General features: G+C 45.8%; 2 protein-coding genes across 4 annotated transcripts in view; one reads left to right on the top strand and one right to left on the bottom strand.

Moving 5' to 3' along the window:
• Nucleotides 1-859, top strand: part of LOC142582888 (cytochrome P450 3A24-like) — a 42,787-nt gene extending 41,928 nt beyond the window's left edge. For all 3 annotated transcript variants that reach the window (XM_075692988.1, XM_075692987.1, XM_075692989.1), the window contains one exon: nucleotides 692-859. In XM_075692988.1, coding sequence (XP_075549103.1) covers nucleotides 692-775 — 84 coding nt within the window. In that variant the 3' untranslated portion in view covers nucleotides 776-859. The remainder of the gene's footprint in view (nucleotides 1-691) is intronic.
• A 6,108-nt stretch (nucleotides 860-6,967) lies between these two features.
• LOC142582886 (cytochrome P450 3A24-like) overlaps nucleotides 6,968-24,789 on the bottom strand; it is a 33,402-nt gene continuing 15,580 nt past the window's right edge. The window contains exons 3-14 of the mRNA XM_075692986.1: nucleotides 17,018-17,070; nucleotides 16,423-16,519; nucleotides 15,139-15,255; nucleotides 14,007-14,095; nucleotides 11,567-11,712; nucleotides 11,186-11,301; nucleotides 10,583-10,724; nucleotides 9,758-9,918; nucleotides 9,360-9,451; nucleotides 9,115-9,258; nucleotides 7,815-7,977; nucleotides 6,968-7,217 (exon numbers count right to left, since the gene is read on the bottom strand). Of these exons, the coding sequence (XP_075549101.1) occupies nucleotides 7,128-7,217; nucleotides 7,815-7,977; nucleotides 9,115-9,258; nucleotides 9,360-9,451; nucleotides 9,758-9,918; nucleotides 10,583-10,724; nucleotides 11,186-11,301; nucleotides 11,567-11,712; nucleotides 14,007-14,095; nucleotides 15,139-15,255; nucleotides 16,423-16,519; nucleotides 17,018-17,070 (1,410 nt within the window). The 3' untranslated portion in view covers nucleotides 6,968-7,127. The remainder of the gene's footprint in view (nucleotides 7,218-7,814; nucleotides 7,978-9,114; nucleotides 9,259-9,359; nucleotides 9,452-9,757; nucleotides 9,919-10,582; nucleotides 10,725-11,185; nucleotides 11,302-11,566; nucleotides 11,713-14,006; nucleotides 14,096-15,138; nucleotides 15,256-16,422; nucleotides 16,520-17,017; nucleotides 17,071-24,789) is intronic.

Consider the following 24,789-nt stretch of genomic DNA (forward strand, 5'->3'; position numbering starts at 1 on the left):
GAGGCATGGCATATCTATAAAGGTGGAAGTGCGTGCGTGAGTCAGCCTTCGATTACCTTACATAAGGAAGAGATTAAGTGTCTTAACAGTTATCTCTCACGTATACCGACACATGTACCCGACTTACACGTGGTGATATAATTCCTGAGCTTGCGCAGATTAGTTTTGTGTCTTCTTTCTTTTTTCGCCTCAGTTCTCCCTTCAATTGATAGTAGGCGTTCCTGTTGTCCACTTCTCTACGCTTGTGTCCTGCCTGCACGCCTCCTCTTTTTTTTTTGCATAATGGATCCTTACCAACTAGCCGTTCTTACTATTACCAGTGCTACTAATAGATACAACTTGCGCTTGTGCAATTCTTTAGTGTTTTGACCAAGCATAAGCAAGCTATGCAAGTGGCGATTAGAAAAACCGTGGTCACCATCGTGTTCATGCGTCGCTATATAGTGTAGATTACTCACTATAGACCATTTGTTTGGAGGCTATTGACATGTGTGAAAATACCGTTTCCGGGAACTTGTCCCTTATGTGCCGAGCGGTGAAGTCAAGGAACTCTACCAGGTACACATAGTTCTGAGACCGGCATATCTGCGTAAATACGCTAAAATCTGCTGATGTCATGGCGGATGCAGCACCTGTCAGAGATTTATGAAATCGATACTCTACATTTTTTTCATTTGCTGGACTTTTTCAGGTTCCACTTCAATTTGAGACAGCTGCAGTCAGCGTGTTGAAGATAAAGGACGTCACTATTGGGATACGAAGCCGCGCGCAGTGATAACCATTGCAGCGGGCGTGATCTTTTTGTTCAAGTGGAGTTTGCGTAAACCCGCGCACTTCTGCATTAAATTTCGTAGGCCTATATTGTTCATCTTGTCAATACAATATTTTGGTGCAGTAACGAATAAACAAATGCTCGGCAGATAGGCGGCAGCATTGAATTACAATAAACTATATGAAAGACCTAACAGCCGCAATTTAAACAGTCACGCCGAAGAACATAATAGATGCACATTACTACAGCAGTGGTTCTGCCGCGAAGTAACTGTAATTGTGCGCATATACGTATATGAGTATGTGCATAGGCCTCAATTTGCGCTGTTGCGTCTTTCGTATATGTGAACTGGTTTACACAGCAATAAGTTGTTCTTGAGTGTGAACTATAAATTTCTGTTATGTAAAGAGTATACGCGTATTGTGCTTCCCGGAGTGTTGCTGAACAGCTATTTTGGCTGTTCAGAATAAGAAGGTTGATTTGATTTCCGGCAAGGAGAAATGCAAGAGTACTGGTCTGTATGTATTTTTGTGTGCCCTGTATCTTTTATTCAACGAAAAAGAAAGAAAGAAAGAAAGAAAGAAAGAAAGAAAGAAAGAAAGAAAGAAAGAAAGAAAGAAAGAAAGAAAGAAAAAGCACTCGTAAACTGAGCTCTAATTATGCAAAGGGAAAAGTGTAAAAAATGGTCAAAATCGTCTGGAGTCCGTTCCCGTGGGTCACACATACCATTTGTGTTTTAAAGAGAACACTCACGTATATAGCAAGATGCCTGATAGAAAAAAAATCTGAAATATTACCGCGGTTGAAATATTATTATAAAATTTTAGAGGATATTCTTAACAATGTGTCGATACTAACGCCGAAACTAGAAGGGGAAATCTTACACGAATAGTCAACGTCACCGAGAGTGCCACGTCGGCGGTTCGCCTAGGGAGGCTTCTACGCATGGTTGCGCAAGCGCGTGAGGCTAAAACCCCTTAAGCTTCGTAAAGTAGCGCCACGCATTGAAGAATGCCGCCTCCTCCTCGCGCGCTGTGGCCGAGGCCGACCCTCCGTCGCTATTGGCCTAATAGCATCACGTGGGCCCTCGCACCGTGCATCAGCACCATTTTTGCTCCAGAAGCGTCTAAGGAGTGGCGAGGATTGCATGCTGGCGCCGTTGCTACGCTCGAGCAGTGTAGGCAGCGCCACGGTCGAGGAGGGAGCATGAAAGAGAGGAGAAAGGAGGAGGAGTGAAGGCGGAGGAGGAGAGTGTCGCTACTTTACAGAGTGTAAAGGGTTTTACGTGAGGCATGTGTGGGTATGAAGACTCCCTAGGTTGGGTACTTTGTTGGTGGCAGGCTGCGAACTTTCTTCGCACCTTCGTCACACGTACGACCTCAACGCAAGACGCCAGAGCTGAAGTAGCTGTACTGATTTATCTAATTTTCAAAGCCTACGGCAACATCCAAGACCAGGCAGCACGTTGTTAACCATCAATTAGCTACCTGTTCAATATCGAGAAGTGTTTGCCTGCATAAAATTTACTAGTGTCGTCTGTATAGAGTGTTATGTCAGGAGTTGAGTTTGCAGTATAGGCACGATGAAATTCGTGTAGGTAATGAGGAACAGCGGTCCTAGAATAGAGACCTGCGGTACTCCATCTTTTAGTGGATGCAATTGGGAACTATAACCCTTTGAACAAGTCAACTGTACACTGACCGATAAATAATTACGCATCATATTTAGTTCTGTGCCTCGGATACCCTAATGTGGGAGTTTACAAAACGAAATAGCGTGCTTGATGGAACCACACGGTTTTCTTTTAATCCCTAAATATTCCAAGGGTCTATTGCTTATTATCAATATAATTGATACATCAAAATCATCATCATCAGCCTGGTTACGCCCACTGCAGGGCAAAGTCCTCTCCCATAATTCTCCAACTACCCCGGTCATGTACTAATTGTGGTCATGTTGTCCCTGCAAACTTCTTAATCTCATCCGCCCAGTTAACTTTCTGCCGTCCCCTAGCTGCTACGCTTCCCTTCCCTTGGAATCCAGTTCGTAACCCTTAATGACCATCGGTTATCTTCCCTCCTCATTAGATGTCCTGCCTATGCCCCATTTCTTTTTCTTGATTTCAACTAAGATGTCATTAACTCGCGTTTGTTCCCTCACCCAATCTTCTCTTTTCTTATCCCTTAACGTTACATCTATCATCCTTCTTTCCATAGCTCGTTGCGTCGTCCTCAATTTGAGTAGAACCCTTTTCGTAAGCCTCCAGGTTTCTGCCCCGTAGGTGAGGACTGGTAAGACACAGCTATTATATACTTTTCTCTTGAGGGATAATGGCAACCTGCTGTTCATGATCTGAGAATGCCTGCCAAACGCACCCCAGCCCATTCTTATTCTTCTCATTATTTCCCTCTCATGATCTGGATCCGCCGTCACTACCTGCCCTAAGTATATGTATTCCCTTACGACTTCCAGTGCCTCGCTGCCTATTGTAAATTGCTGTTCTCTTCCGAGACTGTTAAGCATTACTTTAGTTTTTTGCAGATTAATTTTTAGACCCACCCTTCTGCTTTGCCTCTCCAGGTCAGTGAGCATGCATTGCAGTTGGTCCCCTGAGTTACTAAGAAAGGCAATATCATCAGCGAATCGCAAGTTACTAAAGTATTCTCCATTAACTCTTATCCCCAATTCTTCCCAATCCAGGTCTCTGAATACCTCCTGTAAACACGCTGTGAATAGCATTGGAGAGATCGTATCTCCCTGCCTGACGCCTTTCTTTTTTTGGGATTTTGTTGCTTTCTTTATGGAGGACTACGGTGGCTGTGGAGCCGCTATAGATATCTTTCAGTATTTTTACACAGGCTAGTCTACACCCCAGATTCCGTAATGCGTGCCTGACTGCTGAGGTTTCGACCGAATCAAACGCTTTCTCGTAATCAACGAAAGCTACATATAAGGGTTGGTTATATTCCGCACATTTCTCTATCACCTGATTGATAGTGTGAATATGGTCTATTGTTGAGTAGCCCTTTTGTTGACAGAAGTTTGAGGTGTTCCTGATTATATTTGCGATTGCCTTAGTAAATACTTTGTTGGCAAAGGGCAGTAAGCTCATCGGTCGATAATTTTTCAAGTCTTTGGCGTCCCCTTTCTTATAGATTAGGATTATGTTAGCGTTCTTCCAAGATTCCGGTACGCTCGAAGTCCTGAGGCATTGCGTATAGAGGGTGGTCAGTTTTTCTTGGACAATCTACCCACCATCCTTCAACAAATCTGCGGTTACCTGATCCTCCCCAGCTGCCTTTCCCCTTCGCATAGCTCCCAAGGCTTTCTTTACTTCATCAGGCGTTACTTGTGGGATTTCAAATTCCTCTAGACTATTCTCTCTTCCATTATCGTCATGGGTGCCACTGGTACTGTATAAATCTCTACAGAAATCATCAGCCACTTGAACTATCTCATCCATATTAGTAATGATATTTCCGGCTTTGTCTCTTAACGCATACCTCTGATTCTTGCCTATTCCTAGTTTGTTCTTCACTGCTTTTAGGCTTTCTTTTCGACAACGCAGAGAGGTAGGCCTAAGCTTTAATTTGCTCTGGTCTGCTACTCTAAACTGGGGAGACGGAGAAAAAAATAGCCGATGAATAATGATGATGATGATGATGCTGCTGATATGAGGAAGAGGTGCGTCTATAGAAGTTCACAACGTTGTGGCATCTCTAAAGCCGCGCGTCCAGTTCCGTGGCTTGTAGGAAGGCTATAGAGGCATTTTCATCAGGGCTGCGCTGTTTACATTAGGCCGAGGACCTTAAGGAAGCTCGTCTGACAGAGGCCTCTTATCGACGTTCGCGATGGAAGAGAGTGCGTACGCGGTACGAACGCAAAATATATGGTGAAGTGTTTCTGCTAAAAGATTGCTCATCTGATAACTGAGAAAAACGTCAGTGTCCGAGTCACTCTGGCTGGATACACCTTAGAATAAGTCGCGGCTGCTTCAACATTCAAATTTGATTGTACGTATAGATGAGTTTTCGAACACATTTACTTGTGAGCCTGTTGCGAAGCTTGTTATGAACATTTCCCGGTAAGGACCAGTTTCGGTCTCAAGTGGCAGATTGCGAAGGTATCTGCAGCAGCCCAGAAGTCATAATAATAATATTTGGGGTTTTACGTGCCAAAACCACTTTCTGATTATGAGGCACGCCGTAGTGGAGGACTCCGGAAATTTTGACCACCTGGGGTTCTTTAACGTGCACCTAAATCTAAGCACACGGGTGTTTTCGCATTTCGCCCCCATCGAAATGCTGGCCCCCGTGGCCGGGATTCGATCCCGTGACCTCGTGCTCAGCAGCCCAACACCATAGCCACTGAGCAGCGACGGCGGGTCCCAGAAGTCATACGTGATTACTGCAACTCCTCTGTGCCCGGGGGGCGGGATATTCTGTAAGAGGCCACAAGCTGTATACGACTGCATACAGTCGTATACAGCTGAGGTACGTTTTCAAAACGAAACTGAAAGCATGTAATGAAAAGACTTGAAAACTGCGCTGCCGTTTTCTCGTCGTCGTCGTCTCTTTATAATCGCATGCTCCACAGCAGAGATGATTTTAATGTTTTCTTCCCGCTTTCTATATACTGAAAAAGGAAGGGGGGAGGTCCCCAATCTTTACGCTTTTTTCTCCAGCCCTTACATCTGTATACATGACGTCATGCCGGCTAGCTAGAGCATTCCTGTGGTGGCGGGACATAATGCTAGCTTATAAAACAAAACGTGTTCCTGAGAGGCACACCAAAGAGAAACACCGTTAAAGCTTGAAACGTGTTTGACGAGTCCGTCCATGCTTCCTGAGAGAGAAGTGGTTCTTGTGGGGAAGGAGAAAAGGCTGGCGCTGTTTTCTGCAGCCCATGCGAGAGCACGGCTCAGCGCCCGTGCTTCCTGTTATGCTGTCATCATGTCGTCGTTGTTGTGTCACCTCCTCTCTCAAACTCATGAATAGCCACATAAAAACAAATAGTTGCCCACTACAACGCAGTGCATCGAACTCATGCCTCTGTTGCAATGTGCACTATTGGGCAATTGAACGCGCTAACCACTGCGTTATCGCGCGTGCTTTTACTTTTTCTTTCTTTTTTTCAGCATAGAACTATGCTGTCACCAACGCAGGGTGAATTTTATTTGCCAACACAAGTGTACTATAGTGGAGAGTTTAGACTCATAATTCGGGCAAGCGTTTAGAAGTGGGACCTCTTGTATGGCCGCGAACCGACGCTAACACTGGACACTGTGCTTCCGTCCGCCACAGCTTCAACTAGCGATTATGCCCGTGATGCAATCGCCCATGCTGACCATGCTCGCGAACTTGCGCGCGCTCGTCTACAAGTGTCTCAAGACAAGCAGATCAACGCTACGACCGCCGTCACCGTGATGTCCATTTTGTGCTCGGCAGACTCGTGTTGCTTTGGTCACCATCCCGTAAAGTTCGCCTTTGTGAAAAACTGCTTTCCTGTTACACAGGCCGATATCGCGTGCTCCGCCAAGTGATCGATGTCACCTATGAAATTGTTCTAGAACGCCCACTACGTTCTCCGCTGTAACAACCAGTGACTTTGTCCACGTCGCCCGACTCAAGCCCTAAATCTCTCCACGCGCCTAGGATATTTAACAGCACCGTAAGGGCGCTTTTGCCGCCGGGGGGGGGGGGGGGGAGGTAGTATTACAATATCATCGAGTGATGCTCAAGAGACGAGTCACCGCGAGAACGACGATGAAATTGGTCGGTGCCCTTGGCGCGAGCGAGTGTCGGCCTGGCTGCCAGGCTCCATTGTAAATAGCCTGCAGGTAAATAGCCTCTTTCGTCTGTGTCTTTCCAAATGTAACAATATATATATATATATATATATATATATATATATATATATATATATATATATGAAGCAGGCTTTTACTTACAAGACAGGCCTTGTTCAGAAAAGGGCTTCAGTGTATCCTTGGCGCTTATCAATTTGCGCAAGAATATGTGCGCCACTCAGTCTGCGTCAGGTAGCCTGTGTACGCCTAATTTAAAGGTTACAGAGAAGAAGATACTGTAACCCATGAAGCCGATGTTGTGTGCATATCAAAGTTGTCTCTAAGATTGATAGCGTTGTCGGCTGTGAGAGCCCGCTGTGGTCACAGTAAATGAGTTCAGAGCAAGATTAATTACCAAGGGCACTGTGTATTTACGCAAGTTTCGCAAGACAACAGGTGGCGCTTCGCGAACAGAATTGTATACTAAAGGTTGCTGGCGAAATTTCTTCCTGACAGCATACTGATGTTCAACGAAGGTGCCCATCGCATAGGGCGAAATGTCTTGCGTCAGGCTCGAATGTACGATCTCTTTCGTATCCCTACAACAGTGCCATCGATCCTCAGAGTGCCAAGGCTTTGTTTGATCTGCAGAGGAACCTGCAAACAACAGAACATGCTTGAGGTAAAGTTTGCGCTGATGTTTTATTGTTGCCATAAATGTAGCACGCTTCGTCTCTCCTTCGAGCCGGTTTGAAGAAGAAGCTGAAGTAAAAATATTAGGTGAAATCCTTGTACACATAGCAAGCAGTTACCCCTAATAGAAAACAGTTGGTAGGTTTGGTTTCGTTTGGTTTCTTTCAATGGACGCATGCGCGTTACAGAGAATTGGCCTAACGTCATATGGAATAAGAAAAAAAGACGTTTAGTTCTGACGGGAAAGCTGGCCGTAATCGCTTAACTTCTTTCACCTCGTCAATGCATCTTGCAACTTCCTCGTGCGCCATTGCAAAGGCTTTCTTGGGTTTCCTATTTACCTTCAGTAAATGTACGTAGACTGGATGAGTTTTAAAAAGCGGACAGAATGCAGACGGGATACGCACCGAAGGCGGCAAAGACAACTTGCAAACGAAACAGCACGAAAAGCACCCTTCATTTTCCCTATACCGCTTAATTTGCTTCAACACTACGCTGCTCGAATCTGTCCGCGCTTAGCTAACCGCGCGTTAATTTGGCACCGAAACACACAATTCTCACCTTCGTCTTTTCCGTGGGCACAAAGCGAACTTTGTGCACAGAATGTAGGAGGCAAAGCTTAACTGATTGCAAAGCCAAGCGCATGCCGATGCAGTTCCTCGGTCCGGCCCCAAAAGGAAGGTATGTGTAAGGCCGGATAGATTCTACGTTGTCATCGTTAAACCTGTAGGCAAGAAACAAGCCATGGTCAGGCGTTTAGCACAAATGAGTGTTCCAATGAAAGGTGTACGAACGTGTCGAACCATTTACCATCGAAGGCGTGGTTCACATTGTTTGATGCAACGTGTAAACAGCGCAAGTCAATGCTCTAGCTGAGCTCCTGTGTTATATCTAGTTATTCAAGTTATATCGAGAAAAATCACGGTATTTAGACCTCATCCAGATACTGAAATTAAGATCATACTAAGTGATTAACGTGCTACAGCGACTGTTTGCTGATCTTGGCACGGCTGTGGAAAATAAAAATTATTAATAAAGCTATGGCAACTCTCGTGGCGTGTATAAATAAAACAGTTCATTTTTCATCCCCAGAGGAATAAGGGAAACTTACGTGCACCATAAGTGCTTAAGCGCATCATATCCTTTTACCATCACGATCATTTCCAGCTTAAATATGTTCGATTAACGTTTAATGAATTCATATCGGCATTCTTGCCAATAAACTCCCTGCTTTCTAAACTATCCGTTCGAAAAGTCCGAACCCGGCAGAGCTTAAGCTCCCAATAAAATCAGCTTTTGATGTATATTAAGACGAAAGACTTACGTGGCTCGTTGCAATGGCTCATACCGAAAAAAGTGGCGTCTAGTCCAGTGATGCAAAAATCAGTGACGCAAAATATATCACCACCACGAAGGGCTCATACCCGAGCAAGCAAAGATGCAATGGCTGAATATGAATGAAGAAACGAAAGAAAGAAAGAACGAAAGAAAGAAGGAAAAAATATGCATGGAAAGAGAGAAGGAAAGAACGTTTAACAAGTTTCGTTCTCAACGACATTCAACGACATATATGCGAGCATTAGTACTCGCATATGTAGTTGAATGTCTGGCGCTTATGCGCCCGACATTGAACATGGAACGTATGACATTGAACGTATGGCGCTTATGCGAGCATTAGTGCTCGCATAAGCGCCATACGTTTATTTCACACTGCGGCTCGTTATGTCTTGCAAGAAGCTTGACCCCTCCGATCGTATAACTTGATGCATTACCACGTGTGCAGCAGACTTTCGCCTTAACGTGTTACAGGAGTGTAACATGCTGCCGATTTTTTTTTTCTTGCGCTGACACAGTGCATTACCTATCTGGACGGAACTGTTCGGGTTCTGGAAACACTTCCTGGTCGTGGTGCATGGCGTAGATTGGCACGACCACGGGAGACCCTTTGGGAATCTTGATCCCTGTGTCGCCTAAGACGTAGTCCTGGGCAGCGCACCGCTGAGTTCTGAAACGAATCACGATATTGGTTTTCTGTGACAAAACTGTAAGTTAGACGTGCGATCTCAACCTAAAAATGATCGAATGACGTGATTAGGCCAGCATCACCTTGGAACGGCGGGGAGCATCCGCAGTGTTTCTGACACGACAGATTGCAGGTATTTCAACTTGGAAATGACGTCAATGCTTGGTTGGGGACCCTGTGTGAAAAAATCACAGAATGACGCGTGATATCATGCACCCACCATAGCTAGGGGAAGAAACTTGAAGGCCCGGGGAAAAATATGGTGAGCAGGAAACTGCCTTTCATACTGAGTTGTCAAGGGAACGAGATAGCTACTTCACAGCCTCCAATCGTCCGCACGATTTGATTGAGGGTGGGATTGAAGGATGTGATTTGGCCATCGAGTCGTCAAACCACGTTGTTTATTATGGGACGACAGTAATATTCAATTTGTGAGAAGTTATGGTCAGATGTTGCTCGTCTGGCCAATGATGAAACTTACATGGGTATCGAAACATTCGTCGGCTTCTTTTCTGAGCCTTTCCTGCACCTCAGGATTCAGCGCCAGGTAGTATACAGCACCGGCCAGAGTTGATGAGGTTGTGTCTTGTCCGGCAAGGAAAAAGACCAGGCATTGCGCCAAGGCTTCATCTTCGGTAAGAGCTGCATGTGCAAACACTGCCATGACGTACGCTGCGATATGCGTGGCACTCAGTGAATGGCTGGCATATGACATCATGCATATGACAGTGACTGATACTGACAGTATGACATCATACTGACGCATGGTGAGAAATGGCCGTTAACGGGGAAAACACCGTTAATAACGGAGTATATATCGCAGACCACGCGTATATCGCGGTCTATATCAAGGTCGCAAGCACTAAGGGCTGTCGCTTATCAGTGCACTTAAATACGTTTCCTTCATCTGGCTCCCAGTTACTCCGGCGTACTGCATATGTTTGATTCATACTGTACGTCTATAAGGGACCTTTCTTTTACTCTGTTCAGAAGTATTCGTTGAGAGGCACGAATGAAAAATCCACAGTTAAAAGACCCGACACCAGCTAGTCCTCTAAAAAAGCCTGTGTGCGTGCCTATATGAGCAATAACAGCATCTATTGTTATAATCAATGCTATAAAAAGCAGTCTACTGTTGCACGTGGCGTAATGAGAGTAGCAGCTGCAAATAACGTGAAAAAGCTGTGCAAATTACTTGTATCATTTAACTTGCAGCTGCTTGCTGACGGATATGAAATAGCTTTATTATACTGAAGCTTTTTCAATTATCGTGGAATAACGTAATGTACCGAACTTGTGGCCGTACCGTTCGTCAACGACTTCGCTCCTGAGATCGTTTCCGATCCCATATCAAACAGCTTGCTCTCTGCGTCGGTTGAACTTGCTGCTGCTGTTGTGAAGCGACCTTCTTTGGCTTCTATCATGAGTTGCAGAAAGTCTTCTATGCGCTGCAACAGAGATGTGTAAGAGAAGTTTAATGTGGGCATTTTGAAAGTCCGTCGAAGTAAGTGGAACGCAGAAAATTTTAGGTACATCAGACGCTTGCCTTCTTAGGCTGAGGTTTGTTGATTGTAATAAAATATTTGCTGACTGCGAACCACTGCGTTCACTGTCACCTTTGGAGTTTTGATGCAAGCTAAACTGAATTTTTTTGTCCCTGTCATTGGGAGAGATATGCCTTATGCCTAAAATATACCGCTTCGAGTTGAAAAACTGTTTGTCATATATTTCGTTGCGGCTTTTGTTCTACGCACTAAAATTGAACTGTTGACTAAATGATTGCGGATACTTGACGTGCAGTCCGCTATATATGGTACATAGAATCTGCCAGCCCGCGGTTAATAGCCTTGTGCGTGAACATCGTCTGTGTTCGTGCGTGGTATATATAGCTTAGCGAGATACAGCTCACCTGGTTCTTTTCCTTTCTTTCATTCATTATTCGCTGGAACAACTCCCTGAAGTAAGTGTAGCGCACACCAGTCTTCACAGTAATCTTGAGAGCCTTTAGCAGACCTGGGAGCAGCACTAGAATAAAGTATCTCGAGTTGTCATACGAGCTATATATGTGGTAAAATCTATCGCAACATGTAATCACGTAGAAACCATAGTATGCTTACTACAATCATACAGGGTGAGAGAAGCTAAATAAAATCAGTGAATCTAACTATAGAGACGCTTCCAACAAGCTGTGCTGCACTGGAAGAAGGAAATTATATAGGGGGACGTAAATAATAAAGAGGCAAGTAGATGGTAACGGGAACGTTGTTAACCATGTGTGAAGGTTCCTTACTTGATAGCAGCTGTGTGGGAGTGAAATACATTGTGAAGGCCTTTTGAGACGCCTGCACAAACTGATGAGTTGTGTCAGCTTGCGAATCGAGCTTGGTTCCGAAGGCGCACCGAGCGATAACATCAACTGCGTAATGCCCGAAGAATCTGCGTAACATGTAATGAAATGTCAAGCAATATTACCCTGAAGTGAGCGGCGTCGCTTTTTAAATCTGAAACAACAGATTACAATTTGCTACATCAACACGTCCTGTTTCGATACTTTAGAATACATTTTTCAGTGTGTGCAGTCCCGATTTCTTTTTTATCGCTTTTGTCGCCCTTTCTTGCGTTTTAAACTAGGCGACATGCTTGAAAAGTATTCATATGGTCCGTCTATACGGCTTTGCGTTATATTTAAGTAAGTGCTACACATATGAAGTGCCGTATTGAGGTTCAGCAGCATTTTGAAACGTGCAAAAAGAAAAAGAGAAAGAAACATCATACATCCGCAGTTTCAACGCGCACTATATTTCCAGAGTGGAGGTAATGTGATCGAAATGTTGGGGACCTAATAAAAAGCTAGTAAAAACAAACATGAAACTTCTTACACAGAAACTGTTCACAATAGCAGATGCGAAGGAATCGTCGTCTCGGATATAGTGTAGGAAATCGACCGACCACTGGCAAGCAGAACTTGCGAACAATAAAAGCTTTGTGAATTCAGCCCGAGATGACAACCTATTAAGAAAAAGAATCTTAAGATAATAGCGTTTTTTCGTTGATTTTTGACTCTTTCGCCCGTTTTCATGGTTGTTGCTTGGTGGAGAGGGGTAGGACTTTCATCGGCGACGCAATGGGCGCCTACGTCGCCTAACGCCAAGAGTAAATACATCAGATTAAGAAACCTTTCATACAAATGTAGTTCTCACAGTCTTATGAGTTCTAACTATGACATTTGAACCGCGAAACAAATATTTAGACAACTTTCATTAAACGTGCAGGGCTGCTGCGGAAGTTGCGAAAATCGGCAATGGGAGACAATCCGTAGATATAACTGTGCCTCGTTGTAGACATGCCTTCGCAGCATCGTCCGAGCTGTACATGTAAGCGAATAGTTATTGGGCCTGCCAGCCCGTGCTGTCGAACAAGAGTTTTGGGGTGTATGAAAGGTTGAGATGCGGTGGTGGAGTGTTCGGGAAGGGCAACCCCCCTCTTCTACCATCGCCCTGTCTCCTATGGCGGCCGCAGAAGAGGGCTCCGGAACCACTGCAGATTTGGTGGTTAACGGCTCTGTACTCTACAGAATAACACAATGAAAAGAAACGCTATCTAAATGTCCTCTATGAAACAAATACGAGTATACGCCTTGAAGCGCATCATATTCCCTCAATAAAACGAGTTCTGAAAGAATCACTGAACGCTTATAGAAAGCGTTCGGTTATTCGCTTACATTGACAATCGTCATCGATGTGGTCTGCATATCTTTTTTTCTTGCGCCTGAATTTGGACTTTGACAAATGTAATCTCGATCAGTAAATATGTGTGCGCAAACAGACTTATGTATAGCATAGGTAATCAATCCCACAAAAGAATTCACGAAGAAACTCCTCTGGGAGTTGTCTGAATATGCGTAAACGTTGTGCCACTTGCTCATCTCCAGGAAGCTCGGTGTCATTATCAATGTTGTAAACTTGACCCGACCAGTAAAAACGACAGCGCTGCCGCGACACGGACTGCTGTCGATGGTGGCGCAAGGTGAATTGATGACACAAGCAAATTACTGCAGGTGGCGGCACCAGGGGCGCTGATGACGTTGCGACCACTAAAGGCCGTTATCACTCTTTAGCGCCTTATCCATCGGCGTCGAACCATTATAAACCGTGATCAACCGTAACGCGGTAGCGGCAGCGTATGACGCGGCCGCGCGGGCGCTATCTTGAAAGCGATCTGCGATAGGGAACAGTGTGCGCCGAGCGCTGATAGCCTGGTGTGCATTGTGTTCTCGCCACTTAGTTCGCATTGAATCGCAAGGCGGCAAGAAGGTCAATTCGCTCACTGTTGCGGACCTTATCTCGAAATCAATCGTCTTACGTGACGGACGGATGGCTTTCCTCGTTGGGTAGGCATAGAATACGCATTAAAAAAATCCTTTTGTGTCAAGGTTTATACAAAATAAATTTGCAGGTCCCCAAGACAAGGACCCAAGTCGAAATTCGGAACGATAATGATATGCCTGTTCAGGAATACCTGCCTCCTTATCGTCCCTTGCCCTTCCTTCTCTTGACTGCTGTTCCATTTTCAAGTATGGAGCACTAAGTGTCCCAGTTGCCTGCGTTAAAATACTTAGTTAACTTAGTAAAGCACATCAAACTTTATATTCACAAGATAAATAATGTAGCACCAGCAGTTCCGTTGTTGGAATTCTTATACGCGTGTAGTGGTCAACCGGTTTGGCTCACTTTTTCATATCGGCGTCCCTCTCCTCTTCCGCGGCGGCGTTCAGGTGGTCGCAGGTGATCTTCACGCAATCTTGGATTAGCTCGTGCATCTGTACCAAATATGAATAGATTGCGCTCCTCGTCAAACTATTCTTTTCGAGACGTTATAACTTTTCAACATTGCGCGACGAAGGCATTTCTAGAGTTTTACAGTGCACTAGAAAGAATAATGCTTTGTAAACAGCGTGACTATGTGTCCACATTTTCGCCCGCTCAATTTCGTGTGTTCATGGTCAGATGCATAATTATGCCATATTTCAGCCATTTTCTATCTAGAGTAACAGGCACGCCCAGCGGCAGGCACTAATTTTTGCTTCTTTCATTAATGCTATTATTTTAATCATCTGTATGCGCTTATCTGCGATCATTATAAATGCAGAAACCGGACGCATAGTTCGAGTGTTGCCACGATTTACTATGATTTATTGTTCAAGTTTGTTTTCATAACCTTCGTGCTCCAGTCTAAATTGTGCAGCGTCCTAAATATAGTATAGTAAGCAACAAAAGCTTGTTGCCTGCTTTCCTGTAAAAAAGACAGCGCTTCATAGACTTTCTTTAAGGCCACAGAACAAAAATGCCATGAAAACTATGCTTCATTTAAATGATTTAGACAGATATAACCAGGTCCAGCGTCATTAGTAGAGGCGGCAATGGGACCCAGGGTCTGGGCGACGCACGAGGTCGACGCGCTGCATCGAATATAGGGCCAAACACATGGTACACATTTAAAGATAAGTTTCAGTACAGCCATGCACTTAACGTCCTTGTGTCCTTGTATTACGCCCAGCACGATACTCACACAACTAAAGCTTATATCAAAGGGAAAGCGTAATGATCCGCAAGCACACTGAACACGTATACGTTTCATCCCATGAATTGCAACGCAGTTATCACAAGCATGTAAAGCTGTCGCACAGGTGTTAGGTTACACCTGATACGACTTGTGGCACCTTCCACATTAACAATCCGATATTCAAAAAAGCTGTAGGGAGACTAGCGTCGGCTCGCACCGCTTCTATATCCTTGTCTTAACGCTTTCTTGATTTTAATTTCATGATACTATATCCCAAATGCCATGATGGAGTCGACATACCTTTCGCAGTTTACCAGTGGTAAACGCTGGACTAGACGCCGGTCGTATTTTCCTCCAGCGATCCACGCGGGCAAAGACCATCATATTGTTGATTATAGGGTCTCCAAAATTCATTTCCTGCGAGAAAAAAGAAAAACAAGATGCAGCGTGAGCAAATTCCTAAAGTTTTCGCGAAGTATACATTTTATACCGCTGTAACACACAAGGAGCGGATTGAGCTGCGGTGTCGCGAATGCAAACGGAGACCAGGAAGTCCCGGCGTGTGTCGGTCGATCGACGAATTCACCTAAAGTACTCCGCAGGATCAAGCATTCATGCTGGTCTTTGCCACGAGTTCACAATCAATGGTAGCGGTCGTCTAGGTTTCAGTTGCAGTCCCTCATATCTGCAGAAGTCTACTGTACAATTCTCAAACTGCAACAGTGACGGTTAGTTATGCACAAGACGTTTTTGTTCTGTTGTTGCTACATTTACAAAATGCAGACAAAGATTAAGTCTGCAAACGAGCACGTACGCGCATTGCCACATTCAGTGGGCTTCAAAGATGTGTCGGCTCCTTCCGATCACGCCTGTTGTAACCAAGATAACAGCGCAGCATGAAAATGGTATCTTGCTAATTAAGTACACGCACGGAGCGCACCACAATAATCCCATTTCAATGTAGCACCTTTAAAATAGCACTGGAAGAAATTAATCCGCCATTTTGTTTTCACGTTTTTCCCACAACAGTGCAGTACCTCAAACTATGCTGCATGGAGAAGCCAGATAGTCCGATCATTATAGCCCTACATCGTTTTATGCTGGTGGGGGATTTTATGTGCCGTTAATGCGATTTTGTATAGAGAAGGTCCATTTTTAGAATGCTTCTTTGCTCCAAGTTTTGTCATTTTAAGCCCCGTATTGTTGTGAAATGCGCAATTAACGCGCTCAGCCGGGAAAACGTCTTACAGTAATTATATTTATTACTTAATTTTCTACAACACGGTTACAGGCAGAAATTGCTGATGCAGAAAAAAGAAAGACGCGATGGGTGAATGAACCACACGGCACGATGCCGTTGTAAGGTGCACACTTCAACATGTGCACGAGTTGCACCTATCGCCCACTAAAAACAATGCAAGCAGGGCTCCGTAAATTACCAAATGCATTATGTATACCAACACAAGCATCTGACATTGACTTTGCAGCAATAGTTACTGCCTAATTTCATCCCAAGCTCGCCATTTGCACGAAGGCGTGCTTGTAATCGATATTGTATTTGTCTTTGATGTGGGCACTTCTCACCAGTCTGTTGGGTAACAAATTGAAATCCTTGACGAGTACTTGCTTCACCAGTTCCGGCTCCGCAACCATCAGGGCTGGCTTGGTTCCTTCGAAGAACCTAACGGAAATTAAAACGTAACGAGATCAAATCACGCCTCCCTGCATAGCGACGGGAGCAATGGGCGCGTTTTCATCATGACACTGTTTTTGTAGAAGTTATTTCGTAAATGGTCGATTCGAAGACTCTCGGAAGACCACAGCGGCCGAAGAAGCCACTCTAACATCTCGAGCATTCACGCATACCTGACCGCGTATTACGTTATTGTTATTCTTCAGTGCATTTTCGTCTAAATTGATCTGATTTGTTGATGTTGATGTAGAATGAAGAGACCCGATGTTCCATCGTGGCTCCGAGCGCCAACGCTGTGGAATGCGTAAGACTATTATCACGAAACGCACAACCTATTGAATGCGATGCGCAGGACTCTCTAGGAACGTGCTCACGCACATGGGCAGTTTCGCTGTCTCAAATAGAACCTTCCTGGTTCACATCGCAGTATGGCATCGCATTAGGATAAAATGTTCCGTGCATGAGGGAGACACCATGTGCACTCACCCGAACAGTCGCCCATATTTCCGGCACCTCTCATGGTCCGCCAAGCATATCGGCTGTAATAGAGGAAGAGAGTTGACGTATTGAAAGACAGAGAGAGAGAGAGAGAGAGAGAGAGAGAGAGAGAAACAAATAGAAGAGAGGAAAGGCAAGAAGGTTAACCAGACGCACGTCCGGTTTGCTACCCTGCACTGGGAGAAGGGGTATAAGGAAGAAAAGAGAGAGAGAGAGCACAGTTTCGCGCACATTTGAAGCTTCGAACCGAGTCTACACACGGTTGCCAAGACCTGTCGACTTGAGGTACTTCAACAACGCTTTCGTGGCTTTCTGTGCCATCGACGCGTAAGGCCATGGTCCAATTATTTTCATTTCTGAGAATGGTCTAGAGTCCAGCTCGTTCAATGCTGTCCGGAAAGCTTTACGCTCGACGTATTGAAAGGAAAGGTTACTATAGTGTAGGCGCCAAAAATTATTAAAAGATGTTAAAAGGAATTCATGTCCAGTGCATGATTTAAGAGAACCTTGAAAGAAGTAACGAAGGTGGAAATAAACGCGCAAATAAGGTTACTGTGGGGAGTCACTTTTTTAACTTAACAAATAAAAATATTGTAATGTGGACTCACACCACACTTTCAAAGTTGATGACATACGCGTTTGAAGAAGGTGCGTGAATGTTACGTGCATATTGCTTGAATGTGTTAAGCAATGCTACTGAGAGAGCTTCAAAAGCAAAAGCGGGAGAGAGATAGACATAGAAAGAGAGGGATATAGCCCTACGTAACGTAAACGCTGAAGGATGGGAATAGTTAGCCTCCTAATGTGGTGGCAGTACTAAGGAAAGAAGAACCAGACGCATTACCGCAAAAAATAAATCAGCACAAGCTTGGCGTGAACAGCTGATCAAGGACTTTGATTAATACTTTCATAGAAGCACACTAAAGAAATAGGCTAAACCAAGTAACACTGATAAATGATTCCTTCAAAACTCTATTTTTGCTAGTTTCACTGTAATGGTTTGGTTAATAAAAGAGAAAATGAAGTTACTAGTTGCAGTTTTTGAATTTCGCCTTGAAACGCCGGCGCCGATAAGTCAGTATGAAGTCACGAATTTCAAAGTATTTGGCACCTGTGGGGCTCACTAAAAATTATCAAAACTGGCTAAGTCAAACTGGCTCTCTTAGCAATGTTTCCTGTCGAGCTTTACCAATAAAAGGAATGAATAGGTGCGAGAAAATACTGTCAAAGTTTTTGTTTTTTCCCTAAGTGGCATACCTTCTTTCCTCGCTTCAAACCAACGACATTCTTGGCGTGTACTAAACCCAAGAATCCATCCTGACATCGCAATTACTAACGTTAACGGTGACGTGACCTCCGATCTAGAAAGTGCTCGACTATTAAACAATACATTCTCGTCAGTCTTTACGCACAAACACGCGACATCAAGCCCTGTAATCAACATTCGCAGTGTTATAGCGACGTCCAATGTAATTATTACAGAATCGGGAATTGAGTCATTATTAAATAATATCAAATGATCTTCGGCGTCTGATAAACTCGGTTTCAGTAACAAGATATTAAAAAAGATATATCGGCTAGCCTTCGGCATTTCTATGTGCCCTTCGCACGCAATCATGATCATCCCGCACCATTCCTCAAGACTGCCGTGTGGCTAAAATTTTTCCGATATTCAAATCTAGCAATCGTTCATTGCCATTCAATTATCACCCCCTTTCGTTAACCAACACAATCTGCAAACTGATGGAACATACATTGTACATTCAGGTCCTTATCTACCTTGAAGAGCACAGCCTTAGTTCTACCAACAGCATGGTTTCCGCAAGGGTTATCCCTGCTACACTCAACTTGCTTGGTTTGTACACGAGTTACACACTGCACTAGATTCTGGATTTCAAGTAGACATTTTTCTCGAATACTCAAGAACTTTCGGTCGTGCTCCTCGCTACAGGCTACTGCAGTAACTGACGCAACTTAACATACACCATAACGTCGTGGTATGGATTAAAGAGTTCCTTTCACTTAGAACACAATTTACATCTATTAAGAGCTCTAATTCCTCCTCTGTAGATGTAATATCTGGTGTTCCTCAGAGTGGCGATTGCCATTTTTAATTATTTTAATGACTTGCCCGATTGTGTGGCCTTACGTATCAGACTCTTCGCGGACGATTGCGCAGTATACAATCCAATCCCTTGCAATACTGATCGCGAAATCCTGCAATCCGATCTTACCACTATTAGCAATTGGTGCATGAAATGGTCGATGACGCTGAATGAACCTAAAACGAAGTTAATGTCATTTACTTATCGTAATGCCCACCTGCCAACTGCGTACGTCTTAAATAACATTAATATCTACATTTGTAATACATACTAATACCTTGTAATCCAGTTTCAATCTAACATGGCATTATCACATCGATCTTACCACTGTCTCAGCTAATCGCTTGCTTAGTCAAACGTACTCTGAAGCACGCGCCCCCGAGATACGTAAGCTCGCATACCTTACACTCGTTCGTCCGAAAATAGAATATGCTTCAGCCATTTGGGACCCAGACCAGGCATACTTAACTCATAACAATGAATCCTTGTAGAACCATGATGTACGCTTAATATTTTCTAATTGCTCACGTAATTCTAGCATCACGTCACTGAGAAGTCGAACTCAGAGAGCTTATCACATCAGCGCAAGATCGCGCTTCTGTCACTCTTTGCCAAGCTTTATCATCATTAAATTCTTCCCGATGATTTCTTTCACTCTCCCGCAGCCATTTTTCAATGCCACGACCACCCGTGCAAAATTAAGAGCCCAACATGCCACTTCCATCGTTTTACAAGTTCTTTCATACCATGCACTATAGTGGATTCACATAATCTGCCATCGCACATCGGCACTAAAATGAACATAATGAAGATCGACGATCTACTGCACACTTAGCATGCAGACTGACATTTATCTTTTCCTTTTTGTTTTTCGTGGCACGAGCATCGAGTGACACCCTTGTTTCTTGCGCAGCACTTCCGGTTCACCTCCTGAGACGACTGGGCATGAAATTCAAAATAAATCTTAAAAAAAAATTAAAAATAGTCCAGCACAACGTTAATGGGTTTCATTATAGATATAGTAAAAACAGCGGAAGAATTCTATACTGACCTGTACAATACCCAGAGCAGCCACGATACCTCCATTCGAAGTAGTAATGAGGAGGTTAAAGAGGCTTTTTCTATAACTAGCCATGAAGTTAGAAGCGTCTTATAAGACATGAAACGAGGTAAAATGGCAGGAGAAGATGGAATAACAGTGAATTTATTCAAAGATGGAGGAGACGTCATGCTTGAAAAGCTTGCGGCCCTTTGTTCAAAATGTCTGACCACCTCAAGGGTCCCAGAGATCTGGAAGAATGACAACATTATACTAATCCAAAAAAAGGAAGACATTAAAAATTGAAAAATTATAAGCCTATTAGCTTACTTCCAGTATTGTATAAAAGTACCCAAGATAATTTCCACTAGAATAAGGGCAACACTTCGCTTCAATCAACCAAGAGAACAGGCTCACTTCAGGAAGGGATACTGTGCAATGGATCACATCCATGTAATCAATCAGGTTATCGAGAAATCTGCAGAGTACAATCAGCCTGTCTATATGGCTTTCATAGATTACAAGAAAGCATTTGATTCAGTAGAGGTACCAGCAGTCATACAGGCATAACGTAATCAAGAAGTACAGGAGGCTTACGTAAATATTGACACATGTACTTGTCTTTATCGGGGGACACGTTTCGCCGCCTAACAAATGTTATGGCACAGCGCGGAACGCGCCTGCATGTATCCGGAGTTTCTGGAAAGTTATCGATGCTTCTATCCGCTGTCTGTTGTCGCAGAACCTTATGTCATCTGATTTCATCGGGTGACGCGAATGGTGTATAACTTTGTGGAAGACACGCGGGTCCAAGCGATTAGTCTGGAACATTCCATGACTGCTGTATAAAAGCCGACCCGCTCGACCCGCTGATCAGATTTTCGACGATCGCCGACCGTGTTCGCCGCTATCGTTGTGCTATAAGTGTAGCCTGTTTTGTGGGCACAGGTTCGCCCAATAAAAGTTAGTTTTGTCGTTCACACTATTGCTACTGTGTTATTCAACGTCACCACCACGCGACATCTCCTGGAGGTGCTTTACGTTCATGTACCGGACGCCCCCGACAAGCCGTAATCCAAGCCCGGACCGCAAAGACAACACCAGCGCCGTCCCGGAACATCGAGCAAGCCGCCGGCTACAGCAGCTGCCCCCGGAACACGGAATCCTACCAGAGACGACCAAGAAGATCGTCAGAGAAGTTCGTCCAGAGACGACCAAAAAGACAGCCCCAATGGCAGCCGGAGCAGCCGAATAGTTCTGCACCAGCCCAGGGAGACACCGACGTTCCGCGGTTCCACATTTGAGGACCCGGAAAGCTGGCTGGAGACGTATGAGAGGGTCGCTACGTTTAACAGTTGGGACAGCGATGACAAGCTGCGGCATGTCTATTTCGCATTGGAAGACGCCGCCAGGACCTGGTTCGAGAATCGAGAAGCCACCTTAACGACGTGAGACCTGTTCCGAAATGGCTTGTTGCAAACGTTTACAAGCGTCGTGCGAAAAGAGCGAGCCCAAGCGCTACTAGAAAGCAGAGTGCAGCTGCCAAACGAGACGATCGCGATCTTCACGGAGGAGATGGCCCGTCTTTTCCGGCACGCCGATCCGGAAATGTCGGAGGAGAAAAAAGTCCGCTTCCTGATGCGGGGCGTCAAGCAAGAACTTTTCGCCGGACTTATTCGTAACCTGCCGAAGACCGTAGCTGAGTTTTCTGCAGAGGCCTCGACGATCGAGAAAACTCTGGAGATGCGCATCCGGCAATATAACCGCGAGGGGCTCACGCCGCAGTACGCCATCCAAGGACTGGATTCAACCGACCTTCAAGAGACCATCAGGGCCATTGTGTGCGAAGAACTGCGCAAGGTCCTGCCTTCGTCGCAGCCTCAAGTGGCCTCAATCACCGACATCGTGAAAGATGAGGTTCCGCGATCGCTTAGTGTTCCTGAGGTGCAATCTCAGTTACCGCAGCCCCAGCCAGGAGCGATTACCTACGCCGCCGTCGCACGCCGTCAAGGTCCCCCTCCGCGACCGCGCCAGGGCCCTGTAACGCCGCAATTCAATGTCCGCCGCCAGCAGGCCCACCCGTCGCCCAGCGCACCTATGCGAGGAAGACGGACATTTGGCGAGCCCCCGACCACCGCCCGCTCTGCTATCACTGCGGAGAAGCCGGCCATGTGTATCGCCTATGCCCATACCACGACTTGGGACTTAAAGGGTTCGCCGTCAAAGCGCCGCGTCCACAGCTTGGAGAGCGCCCACGTGACATCGCCGACTACCTCGCCGCTACTCAATGGAGCCCTCGACGACCGTCCAGTTCGCCGTCACCAGGCCGCTACCTGTTACCGCAGCGCCGACCATACACCGGCCCAGCCCGGGGCCGCTCTGCGAGCCTCAAGTGTTCCAGTTTCACTTCAACACGACGCAGCTGTGATCCGATGCCAAGACCAAACAGCAACGCCCGACAAAGAACCACCGACCTCGACGTGCTTCTCGACGACCACGCAGTCACTGCCTTAGTCGACACAGGGGCCGATTACTCCGTAATGAGTGGACACATCGCCGCCCAGTTGAAGAAGGTTAAGACTGCATGGGAGGGCCCCCAAATTCGGACCGCTGGAGGACACCTCATTACGCCGACTGGAATCTGCATTGCAAGAATTGCTGTTCATGACCGGACTTACCCTGCCACCTTCGTTATCCTCCAACAGTGTTCCCGAGACGTCATTCTTGGCATGGACTTCCTGAACCAACACGGCGCAATCATCGACCTGAAGTCGAAATCGATAACGCTTTCGCAAGATCAAGCGATACCATAGGAGAGCTTTCGTGGTCACCACACCTTGAATGTGCTCGAAGATCAAGTGAGCCTCCCGCCGCGCTCCAGCGTTGTTATTTCCGTCGGCACCGAAACACCCGCTGACGTAGAGGGCGTCATCGAGGGCGACCAGCATCTACTACTCGACCGTGAAATTTGCGTCGCAAGAGGGATCGCCCGACTCCACGGAGGGAAAGCGGAAGTGATGCTAACCAACTTCAGCCAAGAGTTCAAGCACATCACCAAGGGCACGACAATCGCGTACATCGAGGAAATTCTGGAAACGAGCAATGCCTTTGTCCTCTCAGATTCTGCCGCATCTACCCCGCCGACCATAGTCCCCGAAAACAGACTTTGACGTGAATCCAAGTCTCCCCATGAGCAAGCAGCAACAGCTCAGAAGTCTTCTCCGACGATACAAAGACTGCTTTTCGACGTCATCAAGGATTCGACAAACACCATTTGCAAATCGCATCATAACCGAAGAGTGCGCTCGACCACTCCGCCAGAGCCCTTACCGAGTTTCGACGCGAGAACGTGAAGATATTAGGCAACACGTCGACGAAATGCTGCGCGACGACATCATCCAGCCGTCGAAAAGCCCTTGGGCATCTCCCGTTGTCCTGGTGAAGAAAAACGACGGAACCCTACGTTTCTGCGTCATTATCGTCTACTGAACAAGATCACGATGAAGGACGTATACCCCCTTCCGCGGATAGACGACGCATTGGATCGGCTCTGCAACGCTAAATACTTCTCGTCGATGGACCTCAAGTCTGGCTACTGGCAAATAGAAGTCGACGAGAGAGATCGCGAAAAGACCGCCTTCATCACGCCAGACGGCCTCTACGAGTTCAAGGCCACGCCATTCGGACTGTGCTCGGCGCCTGCAACGTTTCAGCGCGTCATGGACATGGTATTAGCAGGATTGAAGTGGCAGACGTGTCTTGTTTACTTGGATGACGTCGTTGTGTTCGCCAAAAATTTCGACGACCACTTAGGCGGCTTGCGACAGTATTAGATGCCATCAAATCATCAGGGCTCACTCTGAAGCCGGAAAAGTGCCGCTTCGCTTACGATGAGCTTCTGTTCCTAGGCCACGTCATAAGTAAATCCGGAGTACGCCCCGACCCGCAGAAAACAGCTGCCATCGCAAAGTTCCCGCAGCCCGCCGACAAGAAGGCAGTGCGTAGATTCATTGGCATGTGTGCCTACTACAGGCGCTTTGTCAAGGACTTTTCACACATCGTTGAGCCGCTGACGCATCTAACCAAATCTGATGTCGAGGTCAAGTGGGAAACGCCGCAGGCCGACGCATTTCAAGAAGTAAAACGATGCATGCAGTCGCCGCCGGTACTTGCACATTTCGACGAAGACGCCGATACCGAAATCCACACTGACGCCAGTAGCCTAGGTCTCGGTGCCGTCCTAGTCTAGAAGAAAGACAAGCATGAACGGGTTATATCTTATGCTAGCCGGTCGCTGTCAAAAGCGGAAGGCAATTATTCTACGACTGAAAAGGAATGCCTCGCCATCATTTGGGCAACAGCAAAATTCCGCCCTTACATATATGGGAGGCCATTCAAAGTCGTCAGCGACCATCACGCGTTGTGTTGGCTAGCTAACTTAAAGGACCCTTCAAGACGGCTGGCGCGGTGGACCCTCAGACTACAAGAATACGACATAACTGTAACCTACAAGTCCGGACGAAAACACTCAGATGCCGATTGCTTATCACGCGCCCCCATTGACCCGCCGCCACAAAATGACGAGGATGACGACGCCTTCCTTGGAATAATAAGCG

Source organism: Dermacentor variabilis, chromosome 5 (genome assembly GCF_050947875.1).
Source record: "Dermacentor variabilis isolate Ectoservices chromosome 5, ASM5094787v1, whole genome shotgun sequence".
Taxonomy (NCBI): domain Eukaryota; kingdom Metazoa; phylum Arthropoda; class Arachnida; order Ixodida; family Ixodidae; genus Dermacentor; species Dermacentor variabilis.